The sequence below is a fragment of the Pygoscelis adeliae genome, unplaced genomic scaffold, assembly GCF_000699105.1.
Source record: "Pygoscelis adeliae isolate BGI_AS28 unplaced genomic scaffold, ASM69910v1 Scaffold160, whole genome shotgun sequence".
Taxonomy (NCBI): Eukaryota; Metazoa; Chordata; class Aves; order Sphenisciformes; family Spheniscidae; genus Pygoscelis; species Pygoscelis adeliae.
Window position 1 is genome coordinate 10074703 of NW_008824035.1, and position 15430 is coordinate 10090132.

The window sequence follows — 15430 nt, forward strand, 5'->3', positions numbered from 1 at the left end:
CTCTGCTCTGGTGAGACCCCACCTGGAGTACTGCGTCCAGCTCTGGAGCCCTCAGCATAAGAAAGACACGGACCTGTTGGAGCAGGTCCAGAGGAGGGTCACGAAAATGGTCAGGGGGATGGAACACCTCTCCTATGAAGAAAGGCTGAGAGAGTTGGGGTTGTTCAGCCTAGAGAAGGCTTCGGGGAGACCTTATTGCAGCCTATCGGTACTTAAACAGGGCTTATAAAAAAGATGGTGGCAGACTTTTGAGCAGGGCCTGTTGTGACAGGACAAGGGGGAATGGCTTTAAACTGAAGGGGGGTAGATTTAGACTAGATAGAAGGAAGAAATTTTTTACACTGAGGGTGGTAAAACGCTGGCACCGGTTGCCCAGAGAGGTGGTGGATGCCCCATCCCTGGAAACATTCAAGGTCAGGTTGGACGGGGCTCTGAGCAACCTGATCTAGTTGAAGATGTCCCTGCCCACGGCAGGAGGGTTGGACTAGATGACCTTTAAAGGTCCCTTCCAAGCCAAAGTATTTTATGATTCTATGATTCTATTCATTCCTGTCAATCTGAACAAAATACAATTAGCATTGGAAAACAGTAAATATTTCGTATTTGTAAATTTGCTCCTTTCTTCCTCCTAACTTCCTACAGAGCTTGCAGCTGCCTAACTTGATACCATTTAAACCAGGCCTGTTCGCACTTGTTCTTATTGTTTTGAATTTCAGCTCATCTTCCCTGATAAGTAGCGAGGGACAGATATTTCTAAACATACTCTGAGCTGCTTCTGTTGCTAAATGAATCTTTATTGCAACTTGAGAAAAAATTGGCTCCACAAATGCACACAGAACACTGTAATAATTAACCCAAGACTGATACGGAGATGTGAAATTACTCTACCGGACATTTTCCCTAGCAAACCACATCTCTTTACATCCCAATTCACCATAGTATGTTTCTGAAAGAGGTGACCTCTTTTTACCTCTCTCAGTATGTAGCTCAAGCTGTGTAAATTCTGTGATGTCTGGCTTTTAGGGATATCACAGAACCAGCCCTGTCCTTCTGAAATGGGAAGGGACCTACGGTATGTATTTTGTAATTTACCCCCTTTCTCCTATTTCTATTTAATGTTGGCGTTAATTTTCACATCATCACTAAAAATATTGCCTCATCCAGCTGAAATTCTGTCCCTGCATCCCTCAACCACTCACCTCCTTTTTAAACATAATCTCAAAATCTTCTATGGCTTAATTGACTCTATAGTGTCTCTTTGTGGACTGCATAAAGGATAAGGAGTGTTGCACTATGTTAAGCAAATCACAGTGTGAAAATGTTTGCTGTTCCAGAGAAGTTTAATTACTGTAATCCAAACCAGTTTGCCTGGAAATACTGAATGTACATAGAGTATTCCCAGCTAACTTGTGTTAAAAAAACCATCATTTCTACAATAACGTAGGAATCTTCAGCTTCTCCATGACAATTGGTTTAGGAGACTGTCTTGAGGAAAGGAAGATGCATCCTCCCCAGAATAATTTCTAGTACAGTGAAGTCCAACATTATTGCAGATTGCCCTGTGTCTATATTGCCACAAGGTCACACAGCACTTTCCAGGCAGTAATCCAGGTTCTCTACCCCAAACAACATAACAGAAAAGCCAGACAAAACACAAAAGACAGCATTTCAAGAACACTGACTGTAACACTGAAGAAACCAAACAGACTAAGTAGCATTCAGGAGCTCTAGCAAGGCAACCTCCTGGTTTTCTTCTCCCTCTTCCTTCCCCCAGTTTGGACCAGTATACCAGGAAGACGAGACAGCCATTCTATTACACAGGCCCAGGACTGCTGTGGAGCAGTGCCTATACATTTACAGTATAAGGAATGCCAGAAACCTTACAGTTTCGTTGACACAGGTTTTTCCAACATTCCCCTGGAATCTGCAGCACCTAACACTGACACTTAGCAGAGTGTGAACTGAATCGGGGGAAACAAAAGGGCAGGAGGGGTGTTAGGCTCCTTTACCTTGTGGACCCCTATAGTTTTGCCAGTCAAGATGAGGTACCTTGTGCAGCTAGGGACAATAGGCTTTTCTTAGGTTTATTTCCTAGACTCATTTGGAAATCATTGCCAGAACCCAGCAGCCTGCAGACCACAAGCTGAAAATCCCTAATCTAGACCGGCTCTGAACACAATTAAGACAACTCAAGAGGAGGGAGGGAGAGGGGAACAAATATTTGCCTGGATCGGTATGTGCATTACAGCAGTAACAGGAATACATCATACAAATCTGTATGTAAACACAGGAGACTGAAATCATACAGATTCATTTGTGATTTAGCAGAGAATTGCAATGGAGCTGCAAGCTGGCCTGACAAAACGATCCCCTGCCAGTTGTCCCTCTGCTTCCCCTGCAGCTGACATGGGCTGGCAGAAATGCCAGGTTTGGGGCAGGAGAGAGTCTCAGTCTGTAGCTGACAGACCTGCTAGTGCTTTGTGAGGAGATTAGACATTTAAGGCTGCAGACCGTTCACAGCAGCCTCAAAAAGGACCGCTGTTGTCCATCCCCTCCTTGAACCCCACACCCCAGCTCTGCCCTGTTGCTTGTGCTGGCCCTGGCCAGGAAGCTAATTTTCATCCAAAACAGCAGAAAATTAAGCTCAGAAAAAAGGTTTATGCGTTTCTGACAGTTCTGCTCCCTTACCACCAGGCAAGGAGGAGTCTGTGATGGAAGAGAGGGCACGCATAGCTGGATGTAGAGAGAAGGGACGTCAGAGGGGACACACAGGGGAGCACAGGTGCCCTACAGTCCTGGTGCAGGTCACTAGAAGCTGCTGTGGAAGGGCAGCCATAGCCCCGCGGTTCTCCCTGGGCCCAAATGTGCGCTGCTCTGGGAGGTGATGCTCCCAGTGTCTTCCTATTGCACAGCCACCCTCTCCTACCTCTGCTCCTAGTGTCACTGCTGGCCTTCATGTGGCTCTAAGGTGGGCTGGGTCAGAAAACGGGTTCGGGTGAAAAGTAACCACCTGGGCCATTATGCAAAAGGCTACAAGGGAAGAGTGGCATGAGAGAAGATGTTTTTTTAGCCCCCTCAGATTAATGCATTTGAAGTCAGATACTTTAAAGAGTGAGGATGGACAAAGCAGTACTGGGAGGTTTACAAAGACTTAACCATAATTCTCCCCTGTTAAGCTACTGGCTCTTTCTCCATCCAGTTCATATTTAAGGTTATTATACAAATTGTTTTTATTATTTCATTTCCTAAGATGAAAACATGTGTGGCTGAGTAATCCTAATTATAAGCAGTGTAATAACTGGTATTGGAAGTAAAACCTTTTTTTTTTTCTTCTTTTTTCTTTTGGAACCTAAATTATGTATTCTTTTCATTTCTCTACTAGTCAACTCAGCTATGTGTATTTGTATTTCCTCACTAACTGCTATCTTTAATTTTAAGACAGCTGCATCACTGATGATAAAGCACACAAAGATCAAACATGTTCACGATCTTGTGCCGAGCTTTCTTCCAGAAGGAAATTTACAAAAAGAATAAATAATGAAAAGTCATAAATCTTTAAACACCTGAACAGCACTTGCTCCTTAACCATCACTGGAGGTAATAGTCCAATTACATTTTCGGCTCTGTCATAGATATCTGACATTTTTGCCTCAGCAATTCTAACTTGGAATGGCTCTAAATGAGCGCCACAAACCGAACACTTGTTTTGGTGGCCATGCTCTTTGCGTGGAGCCAGCACAACAGGCACCTGGTTCTTGACTAGCCAACACAAAAAGAAGAACAAAATCACTGGACAGCTTTTCCCCACTATTTATTAACCTTTCAAATTTTTGTCATCTGTACACAGACAAAACAAGATGCTGCTAAATGATCAGATCAGACACATTGATTACTTCTTACTGACTCAGAACTATAATTGACTTTGTGGAATACCAATGTCCAGCAGGTACTGTAGGACAGGCAGTCAAAATGCTCTGTGAGAGATGATATGAATGACTAGAAGGAATCTGATTTTAAGATCCCTGATCCAATTTTTCTGCCAAACTTGAGAAAATAATTACAAGATTCAAAAAAATTCATTTTGCTGTTTCAAATGTAAGTGCCAAATGTGTTACTTGTATACGCTTGACTTGTCTGAAGACATGAACCTTGAAAAGGACTAGCTTTTTTTCTCAGTATAATTACCCACTCTTTCTGCCTTTCAACTGCAAGAGATAAGTGGAGCATATGTGCGTGTTTTTTATGGGTTGGGACAGAATCACAGAAGACACAGCCAAGGAGCAAGAGTCATCAAATGTGACTCCACAGTATATATTATCGGACTGCCCTTGCCAGCACTGGCAGGTAAGGCAATATGCTGTTTCCCCAGACAACTGGAACTGAGAGTGATGCTCCTATTGAAAGAAGGTCCCACACCTACTTCACAATATTGAGTGTTTTACAAATTCTAGTGTTTTCTAGGAATTTCTGTTATTTTTCCATTATTTATTTTTTCTAAACTATGATAGCAACACTCATTCAGCTAGGCAAGAGTCGTCAGAAAGGGAAAACACCTCTTCAGCCAAATTGCCTTTCCCATGCTACCTCAAGCACCCCCATAACCCTTTTGTGGGGAGAAGGTTACTGAGGGAGGAGGTGAGTACTTGCTTACTCTGCTACTCTGAAGAAGGCCAACAGTGTGAGTTAGATCCCCTCCAAATTACAAGATTAACAAAGAAACATATATAATTTAGTTTTTCATCTGTCTATTGATTTCTGAACTTCTTCCTCCCATTCACAGTGTCTCTTAGGGTTATCACATCAAGGACTGATCACGATAAGCTCCTGTAAGAAAACTCATTTGAAATGTATGAACACATATGAATCCCATGCCTTACAATGTTCTGAGTAAACCAGTAAATCTTTCTGTCTGACAGTCACTCCATCTTTTCTGTGACTGCAAGCTCTTTGCAGCAGAGGCCTCCATCCCTCCTTTGCATCACAGCATCCAGCACAAACAAGAATCGCAAGGCTTCAGGATAAACATAAATTGCAATAAAGGCTGACATAAAAATTAAAAAAAAGCAAGAGAAGTGGAGAGCACCAAAATAATAACAATAACTGCTTGAGGGGACTCTTCATTCAGACAAATACAGTGGAGATCATACACATTAATACTCAGATGTAAAAGTCATGGAACTAAAAACTCATACAGTTTTTAGTAACTCTAACATTGACTCGAGTATATGGATTGTTGTGCTGGTAACAGAGGTGCGCGCGCTCTCTCTCCTGTACCTCTCGTTCTTCATCTTTTCACTTCTCCCTCATGATAAAACGCCCACTACCCTGATTCAGATCTTGCAGGTAGTTTCACAATGACTCAGAAAGTCATTGCAGCACTTAAAGAAGGATACAGATGCAGACACACTTTTCCAAGCTCGGTTTTCCCTTCCTGAGCAAAGGGCAGTGGTTGCTTCTGGAATGTTTTGCAGCTGTGACAGGAAAGGGAGGCTCTGTCTTCAGGTGCTGACAATTCAACTGTGCTGTGCTCTTGGACACTATTCACTATTTTTCCCATTATTCATTTTCTCCCAGGATAAATGTGGGAATTTGCTTGTATTTTAAAACTGAAATACACCTACATATATTTAATCCTCTGTTGTTATTGCTCTTAGAAAATGAGGGTAAAATTTAAAGTAAGAATATTCCTTTAGCATCTGTAGGTTGCAAAATTCTGCCCTTTTGTGCAAAAAGTTAAATTCATCTACCAAGAGAAGTCTTGCCTCCATCTCTTACCAATCTCACTGTCATTGTAGACAGCTCTGTTTATCCTTAGAGCTGTCCGTAGAACCACCACAATGAAAACTCCTCATTGTGGAAAGAAGGGACAATATTTTTTCTTCCAAATTCAAGGAAGGGCTTCAAGAAGCAGGGATCCTTGCACTGGATCAAGTACGCACTCAAGAGAAATTAAGTTATTTTGACACGTACGCTGGTAAATACACAGCAACCCGGACCAAGGATTCTGTTCTTTTTCTCCACAATGCTACTCATTCCTGTATAGTAATAGATCAAATGAGAATCACTAATTGCATCTGCAGGTTTCATATTGAGACTACTCTGGCTAGTTCTGTATTGGTCAGATTGGAGCTCAATTATACGATTAGACACAGCAGAAGAAACTACTTCCAACAGAAACTGCCATTAGCATCTCCAGAATTCAGGGCACACAATGAAATCATGGGTCAGATATTTAACAGATTATCAGGCAGCTGAAATGGATAACAGAAGATGGGGTGGTGCAAGCTTTTCTTTGAGGCATCACTATTCACACTGGCATTTGGGAGGGAAGCCTACAGCTGTGTATCATCTCCATATGGCTGGAACTGGAGATAGCGATGTACCAAAACCTTCCCTGGCGGTTCTGCAACAATTTAGTTTATGCAAAGCTTACTTATGTAAGCCAGCAGACCTACTAACAATTTTGTTTACATTAAAGAGCTCTGATGACATATAAAGACCTTCACATTTTTCATGATGAAGGTCATTACTAACGTATGAAAAATGTTTCACAGGCTCCTACTCATCTCACACTCCTGTCTTTGTTATCTCTCCTGCCATATGCTGTAACCATGCGACTCATTGCCAGGGACTATATGCACAGCCTCTGCACTAGCCAGATTGCTACAGGCTGTGATAATGATTGAACCCTGAGCACTTCCACTTAGAGCAAAATGAAGAACTTTAACAGACCTCTAAGCAAATTACTTTCATATATGTGAAGTTGGTGCCAAAATACCAGAGCAGCCCCTAAAAGTAATTGGTACAGTTAGGACTGCATTAAGACATTATTTAGAAATATTTGCACATAGTGCTTTTATGGAACCACTTTAAAAACAGAAAATGAAAGGGAATTATTTTTTTAACCCTATGCTAACATTGTATAGGAGAACTGACTCTGGCACAGAGCCCCAGAGAGGATAGGAATTAATGCACACATATCACTGGACAGTTATGTAAACCATCCACATAGAAAATCAGTTCTGTTATAACACAGTTTTCATGTGAATGTTGGAGAGGTTACCACTTCCAAACAAACATCTTGTCATTGCATCTATAATCTTGCTAGAACACTGCCTGCTTTCCTGCTCGCTCTCTCTTTTTATTCTTTCTTGTAGGCTCACAATTTCATGAGCATGTGAAACATTTCCCTTAGCATTCTGCTAATGCTCTATCAAATTCCACATTTGACAATCTACTGAATATGTTAAAAGATAAGCTTTCTTCTCGGTCATCTGGGAAAAGTAAAGTGAAATATAGGGAAGTCAGAAGTAAAATTATTGTGTTTATTGCTAGAGTAGCTAATATGGTGAATGAACATGATTATTACTGGTGTCTTGTGTGGGCTCTTCAAGGCTGCATCTACATCTTTACAAACAGTATACTTTCAAATGCCCAGAGCTATATTTAAGTGCTTGAAAATTGAAATAAGTGAATATTAATTTGCCTGGCAATGTTGAAAATTGCAGTATTTTGAGGATTAACACTTAGATTATGTCCTTCTCTGTCAACTGAAAGATCTTTTTGATATAATTTTATTAAGTGAATTTAGAGTTGATAAAAAAGCTAATCATGTTTTCACAATCACTCCAATTATTTAAACGCATAAAAATCAGCACAGCACCTAAGCCTTATTGAAAATTCAGTAAAGAAAAGGAATCTACATTTTATCACATCAAATTAACCAGGGAAGAAGATGGATGAAAAGGTAACTTTCAGAGGTGGATTTCAGCACATCCTATAGGAGCTTTGCTATACAAAATGTCTTCAAATAAAGCACTTCCAATAAGCCTCCTGGCTAGAGGATTTGGAGTCATTACATGAAAAACATTAAGGGGACGTTTCAGCCTCTGAGCCTCACAAACTCGATCCATGTGTTTTTCGAATATTACTTTGTGCACTAGGGGGAGCTCCTGCAACTCTTTAGCACAATAGAACCCTAAAGACAATATAGGGAACACAATGGAAATAAAGCATGAGAGAGATTTTGGAAAAAAGACATATTCTTCACCCAATAGCAAGAATGACTGTATGAATCTGCACAACTTAATCTGCTTATATCTTCTGTGTTCAGTATGGTTTCCTCAGTACAAAGGAGATGAAGATAGCACTTTCCCCCTTTCAGGATGTATGCTTTCAATGAAGAAGGCACAAATTTATCTAGGTTTTAAACAGTCATAGAGATTAAGTTGTACAAAGAAAGCCAGCATGGTTTTTGAGGTGAGATGTTGTTTTAATTGAGTGTGTCACAGGAAAAATATATGTGAGCAGGTAATCAAAGTCTGTACCATAATAAACACAAAGAATTGAAGTCCGTACCATAACAAACACGGATAAGAGGACTTCATTAACACTGCTCAGTCAGCCTCCATTCTTGAAATTCTCTGCTTTTGAGCACTTAATTTTTCAGCCTTCCTTTCAAGCAGAATTTTTTTTGCATAGTTTCTTGAGGATGTGGGGGTTCTTTTAGCAAACTGCAATATGGAGATTCCATTACAGAAAACAATATACAACTTCAGCTTGGATCATTAGCAGGGTTAGGACTTTTTAACTATCAACTACTTGATGAATAAATAGAACAATTGTAGTTAATCACAGATTTCTATTCTTTCTGTGGATCGTTCCTATGCTCTCTTAGGCACAGCATCCACAGTTTGCAAAGGAGTTTAAGACATTTACCGATAGCAGAAAAAGGCATTCAGCAGCACCACACTCCATAGGAGAGTGGAGATTCATGCTCTCGATGGGTCTGTCCTCTGTTCTTACCCACATTCATTCCTGTGTCTCTACAAGTCATTTCTGCAATGCCCTCTTCTTTAAAACTACCAAAGAATGGGCTATTTCTTTACTCATTTCCTACTTGGGCACCAGTAGAGAGTGTAAAAGCACAGGGGAGAGAACTGTGGTTTTCAGTTAGGGTCTGGCTTTATAATAATCAAAACGTTGCTCTAGCAACTAGAATGAGTGATTGCGAGAAAACCCACACCGCTAACCATTGACACAGGAATACAGCCCAGGACCAAAGATGAACAGTGTGGGAATTCTGCACATGCAACGCGCACAGCCTGTGTTCACAAGCTTGCAGTTACACTGTAATGAGCCTCTAGTGAGCTGGTTTCAACTGAGATTTTTCAAGGCTTAACAAGACGGTTTATTTTGTAGGGGGTTGCAAATGGCACTCCTTATGCCAGAACAAGCCCCAAATGTCGAGCTGTTAGTCCAAAGAATAAGGTTGCTAGTGTATCACTAGGAAAAGCTATTTAGTATGTGCTATGTATTTTCCCCCAACCTCCATGTCAGAGAGGTTTGATCCATTTCAATTTAAAAATCAGCCAGAAGCATACTCTCAGCATGGCAAATTCAGTATAAACAGTGAAAAAGTGGCCAAATTGTAAGAACAGGATCTTGTAGTGGGAAGCACCATGAAACCCTGCTGCCAGCTCTGCTGGTAATGTATGGAAACAGAACCACTACCTATTCTGTCTGCATGCTGGAACCCGACCTCCTCTGCGTTCTAAGTACTCTTCTGTATCTTTTGCAAAAATGTATTTGAAATTATTATTGATTTTGTCATTTTGGCTTTAGGGTTATATTCATCTCACAGATCCAGCTATATCCAACTCTACCCCATGAGAATTTTCGAAAACTAGATCTAGAGAGACCGGTGTACATATATATTAGACTGACTAGTTAAAAAGACTGAAGCTGTGTTATTTTCCCTGATGTAAGACAGCTTTAAATTGACTTTGTTTCCATTCCCCAAAATATAACTGAGGACAGTAACATATTCTGTCTCAGTATTTTATGCTCAATTTAACTGCTATATTCCATTAAACGATGTGCAATAATGTAACCCTAAATGCAAATGAATTCGTGTTTGGTAAAAGAAAATCTCTTTGCTGCCTTCTCCAAATAGAATTTTTTTATAGATTTTAATGAACTAGGAAAACCAAACATCCCCATATGGTGAGAAAATTTCAAGGCACGTATTAAAAGAAAAATCTTATGTTACTCATCAAAAACTAATAGATGTGACAGGAGAAAAAAAATTAAGCTATGAAGATGAAACTCAAATAATTAGCAAATACGGAAAATCATCTATTACAGTGCTTGTAAAAGACTCAGCACAGGCTGAAAGAGAAAAACATGCATTTCATATTTCAAGAGTGGAATATATTAAATTTCTTTTGAAGCAAATTATTTATAGTTATAAACTTCCCTGGAAAATTAAAACACCACACACACCCTGAAATAAATGCATCATTATGATCAGAACTACTGAAGACGTTCTGTCTAAGAGTGTAATGTTTTCTTACCATATGAAAGACTTTGAGGAACTTTCTCTGAATCTCAGAAAGTTCCTCACTCAGTCTTTTTCTGGACATTAGAGAGTAGCCTGCAGGCCTCTCCGAGATGTATTTGCTGCTAGTCCCATAGGCATCATTCCGGCAATCTAATGATATAAAGTAAAGATATCCTACAAACATTTCCCTTTCCCTGGATGAATGTCCTTCCCTGATGCAGTAGCCATTTTGACAGTCATATATCACTCTAAAAGAAGCAAAATATATAAAATCTACAAACATGGGGCTGTTTTCTGGTACACGGTTATTTTGTATTTCGAATAGCTGGCAAAAATTCTGCTAATTTGGCCCTGCAATCCCAATATCTCCCTGATCATTCAAAACTGACTGCAGGGCATGAAGATTGACATGTTGTGTAAGCACTATAACAGTTGTACAGTTTAAAATTGCAGGAATGAAGCTCGCTTGCAGTAAACAAAATACTTGCATATTTATCTCTGCTGCATTTACCTTTCACTTAACACAATTAAAGAGAACTGTGGCCATCAGGCAAAAACACAGAACTAGGATTCACGAAGCATTTCTATACTGTGTAGGTACTTCTGCCACATTTGTCATGGGACTGTCTGAGCTCCTCCAGGATGAAACAAGGTGACAAGCATCTGTCGCATATTTACTCTCTCATCTTCTCTCCACAGAAATGCGTGCAGTGTGGGAGGGAGAAGGATGGCTGTTTTATATATGTGTCTTGGAAAGGAAGTTCATATGGTTTGCAAAGGACCTTATTCCTGTAAAAGTCACTGAACAGTTTGAGCCTGCCCCAGCCAAGTTCTGTCTCCTACCCAGGTGAACGTTACTTTGTGTGGGAGGAGTCCTGTTGTGCTAGAAAAGCCCAGCTATTGGCAGCAGTATTAATCACTAAATTTTGCTCAGTTTCTAAAATACTTTGTACCTGAAAGTGTGTACCACCCTTAGCTGAGCATCACTGCCCATTAATGGGGGGATATCACTTTCTAGGAAAGACGGGTGTTTTTACCTTGTTACCTCTATCTGCTTCAGAAAATACAACAACATCTTTTAGTTTGGATTCTATGCCCGGTGCTTTCATTGAGAGGTCAAGCAAGACCCCTGATCTAGTTTAACTCCAAGTGTAGCACTGAAATGCCAACATCTTAGAGGAGCACTGAGACTTAACTTGTAACTGTTTGTAAAATGCTTACAGAATGAAAGGTGCTATCTAAGAATTATTACTCAGTGCATGGAAAAATGTTTATTTTCATACAGGATAAGGCTGTGTCAGGAAGTGGTATAGCATTAGTGAATAAGACTCTAGAAAAAGGAACTGCATACCGTTACATTTATACATTTAATAAAGGCTGAATGTGACAAGTAAGAAAGGTCAGTACCCTTGAGGAAGCAGGACAGACAGACAGGGAGAGGTGGAAGTAGTTATTTTCGCATTAAGGAAACACGCTAAAATATTCATTGTCTTTATCGGCTGTCAAGAGATGTTTTTTGTATAACAAAAATACCTTTAACCTTTTAAAGACATCACACAACTGCATCCAATTAAACTCCTATGTCCAGAAAGAAGGCATCCAAGCATCTGTTTATTACTGTAAGTTTTCTACTCCTGCCATAAAAAAATCTAGAAGTTATTAATCTTTACAGCAATGCCTGATACTGTTTCTTCCCACTATTATAATTACTTTAAACCCAGCACAGAAATATTCATGAGTTCTTTCTTGTGGGTCCTCATCTGGTGAGACTGAAGGCACAGAACTATTTTACAAAGGGGAACTGGGACGTAAAGCTGCTCTCTGAACACAGGAGAAAATTCACCCTGAGCAAAGGTCCAGAACAATGCCTATGCATCAGTTAAGATTCAGTTAAGCCTTAAAATAGGATGTAATTATGAATTTTATGATCCATTGGCTATGCACTGGACTTGTCACAGTGCTGCTTTTCTTCTTTACCCTCAGCACCTTTCTGACAAAGATAGCACAACCAGATTGTAACACAAACTTCGGCAGCAGTACGCTTTCTAATAATGCTGATCCTGAACGAGTTGCTTTCTCCAGTTATATGATACAATGTCTAAAGCATCCTTATAATTTGTATACTGTACTCACATGCATCAACCACATGCTTTGCATTTGCGCCTGGTTCTTTTCAATTTAATGCTGTACTTTTGCATTTTTCATTACCAAATCCCAACCCCCCCCCAAAAAAAAAAAACAAAGGCAAAACTAGGTAAGATTTACCTTATTACAATTTTTAGAAACTTGGCAAAGAGCACTGCTTGACACACTGTCCTTATCTGGCAGTCCTAAAAAAAGAATACAGAAAATAAATACATACTGTATATTCTTTAAGTAACAGTGGAGATATTTATCAATAGAATAGCGAATTGAAGCGTTCAATACTTTGATAACATACACATTAATCTATGATTTTTTAAGAGCAAACCAGATTTATTCAGACAAGTTTTCTCTTGCAAACACAAAAAAGACAAAAAGCTAACTTGTGTCAATACTATAAACAGCTTGCTAAATATAGTACTTTCTCACAACTTAATATTTGAAGTATGTAGACAGGAATTATTTATATTTTTTCATTTAACGTTATCTGTGTTTTAGTACCTGGAAGTCAAACATGGCATTGAATTTGCACTAACTAGCATTGCTATGCTATGCTATGCTATGCTATTGTTTCACAAATAGAACATATTGAACACACAACATACAGGACAAAATTTGCACATGCAATTGCTAGCCATCAGATATTGTCCTGGTTGGCATCTAAATAATCCTCTGGCAACTAAATAAAAGTACCATGATTTACAGAAGTGATGAGTTCCAAAGGCTGCCCTTGGATTCATGTCTACAGCACTATCCCACAGTTTGACAGGTTCTCATGAGGCAGACATACCCAAACTTACTTAGCTATGTAACTGAGGTCAGACAGCAGCATGTTTACTGCAGGCTGTCTGCCCAAGCACTAACCTAGGTTCCCAAGCAAGCCGTGTAGCCCATCCTAACTAAAAAAATAAGCCAGCTGGTTATATTTAATTTACTAGCAGGACTCATGGCCATGTTCCACGGAATTCATGTAACACCTATAACCAGTTAAATGTTGTATGACATCATACAGTACGCTTTAGTCAACAGGCTTGGCTCATAGTACAGATTTGTGTACAGCTTTGTGTACACTTTTATACAGTTGGGAATGCAGTTAGGCAAGTTCCAAAGTACTTCCTACTATATGAAGTATTAATACAGTCATAATACTGAATTGAATTTAACATTTAAAATCCAACACCCAAAACCAGAGGACTTTCATCTTCCCCTTTCTTCTCTTTTTTCTAACACCTGACATCTATTTTCTCATACTTACTGTCATTGTTGGAGCTGGCTTCCATAACACCATAAGGAGGAGTGAGAAGTCCAGACATATACTGTCGATATTTCTGAAAGACAACGATGGCACGTTCAGTCAGCTACAGATGTATAAAGCCATTCAATGGATGATGTGGTATTTACATCTGTGTGTCTGCTGCCTTGTGCTTCACATGCATACAAGCAATCTGAGGCAGTCAGACATGTCTTTACTCTTAACACTACAAGGCCCGCTTTCTTGACTGGAGCACACTGCCTTTATTTAACAAAAGTTGTGCTAAAACAGTTCCCTCCTCCATCTTCCCCAAAGCATGACTTTGAGGGTTCTAATAAACCAATATTGTACTTAGCTGTGTGATTTCCCATAAAGGCTGTTTTAAAGCTCGTTTGAAATTACACTACTCAGCTGAACTCAAGCTAGCAAGCTACTTTATTGTAGGGATGGAGACGAGGCTGTTAACTAAGAATTCATGAGAATCATGTACCACTACAATTTTGGTGTCAGATTTGAAACATACAAGATTTAGTGCAAAAACATTTAATTCCAACACACTAAGTTTGGTTTTCAGAAACTACAAGGTTATGAAACACCCAAACCCAGCACCTCATGTTATGCATACACACACACAAAAACTATATTATCAGATGAAACTTTGTAACTGTAAAAATAATTTCCCTTGTACCACTGTAAACTACATAATTGTAACTGATGTCAACCGGTATTTTTCTTCAGTGAATGCTGGTGAAATGATCAATAAGGTTCAAAGCTCTGTCTAGGGCTTAAGAAATTCACAGAAGCTAAAAAATAACACCAAAGGAAAAAAATGTCTTTTATCAAATACAAATCATTCAATGAATAAGTGAGACATTTTTGTTTTCAATCATACTATATTACTGTCATGCTTAAGGGTAAACAATTATAATTCCCTTTTGGAACTGTCAGAAAACAAGCTTGTGCAACAGGGATGCTGATGATCAGCATAAACAAAATGTTTCATGCTGTCCTTAGGGTGTGCAGTGAGCTGGACGTGAACAACCAACCAGCCAAAATTCGTGCAGGTTTCAACTAAGCACACATAATTGAGACAGAAAATTTCCCTCATAGTACAATTTTAATTTAAAAGTTTTATCCTTTGCTCTATGGAGCTGCCTGGATGTATTCACTTTTAAAATGTTGTTTGCTGGATTGTAACAGATGCTTGAATTATCCTTTTAACATTTCTTTCTCTTGGAAATAGATATGAAAATATCACCAATTCTAGCACTAAAGACTGAATGTCTTGCATTCTAAATAATAACAAGCTACACATATTACATTAATCTTAATAATCCAATCCTATTTTTAGACAAGCTATTACATCCTAAAGCTTAGTAATGTATTATTTAAATCTCACCCATAATCCAGCTGAAAACTCATAGGAGCAAGACCATGTTATATCCCTGGTCAGTCACACAAAATAAATGCTACTTCATTTGAGGATAAAACTCTCCTATTTTCTTTCCCAAACTGTTCGCTTTCCCATACTCTGCATCCAGTCCTATGCCTGGAACTCAGTAAAAGGAAGAACATGATAAATAATTATTTTCTCAGTTCAACTAGTAAACCACACACATAAAACAAGGGAAAAACTCATTTTGGTTGGCCAAATGAAAAAAAGGAAAGCATGTCACAAGGGGTTGAAATAACAT

The 15430-nt window shown here is 39.3% G+C and overlaps 1 protein-coding gene across 2 annotated transcripts in view; it reads right to left on the bottom strand.

The window, feature by feature from the left end:
• The window catches only part of RAPGEF4 (Rap guanine nucleotide exchange factor (GEF) 4), a 79173-nt gene extending 65376 nt beyond the window's left edge, over positions 1 to 13797 (bottom strand). Inside the window, exons 1-2 of one of the 2 annotated variants that reach the window (XM_009332705.1) lie at positions 13740 to 13797; positions 12653 to 12672 (exon numbers count right to left, since the gene is read on the bottom strand). In XM_009332705.1, coding sequence (XP_009330980.1) covers positions 12653 to 12672; positions 13740 to 13797 — 78 coding nt within the window. Of the gene's footprint in view, positions 1 to 12607; positions 12673 to 13739 lie in introns of both variants that reach the window. The other variant, XM_009332697.1, reaches the window with a different exon arrangement.
• Between the last annotated feature and the right edge of the window lie 1633 nt (positions 13798 to 15430).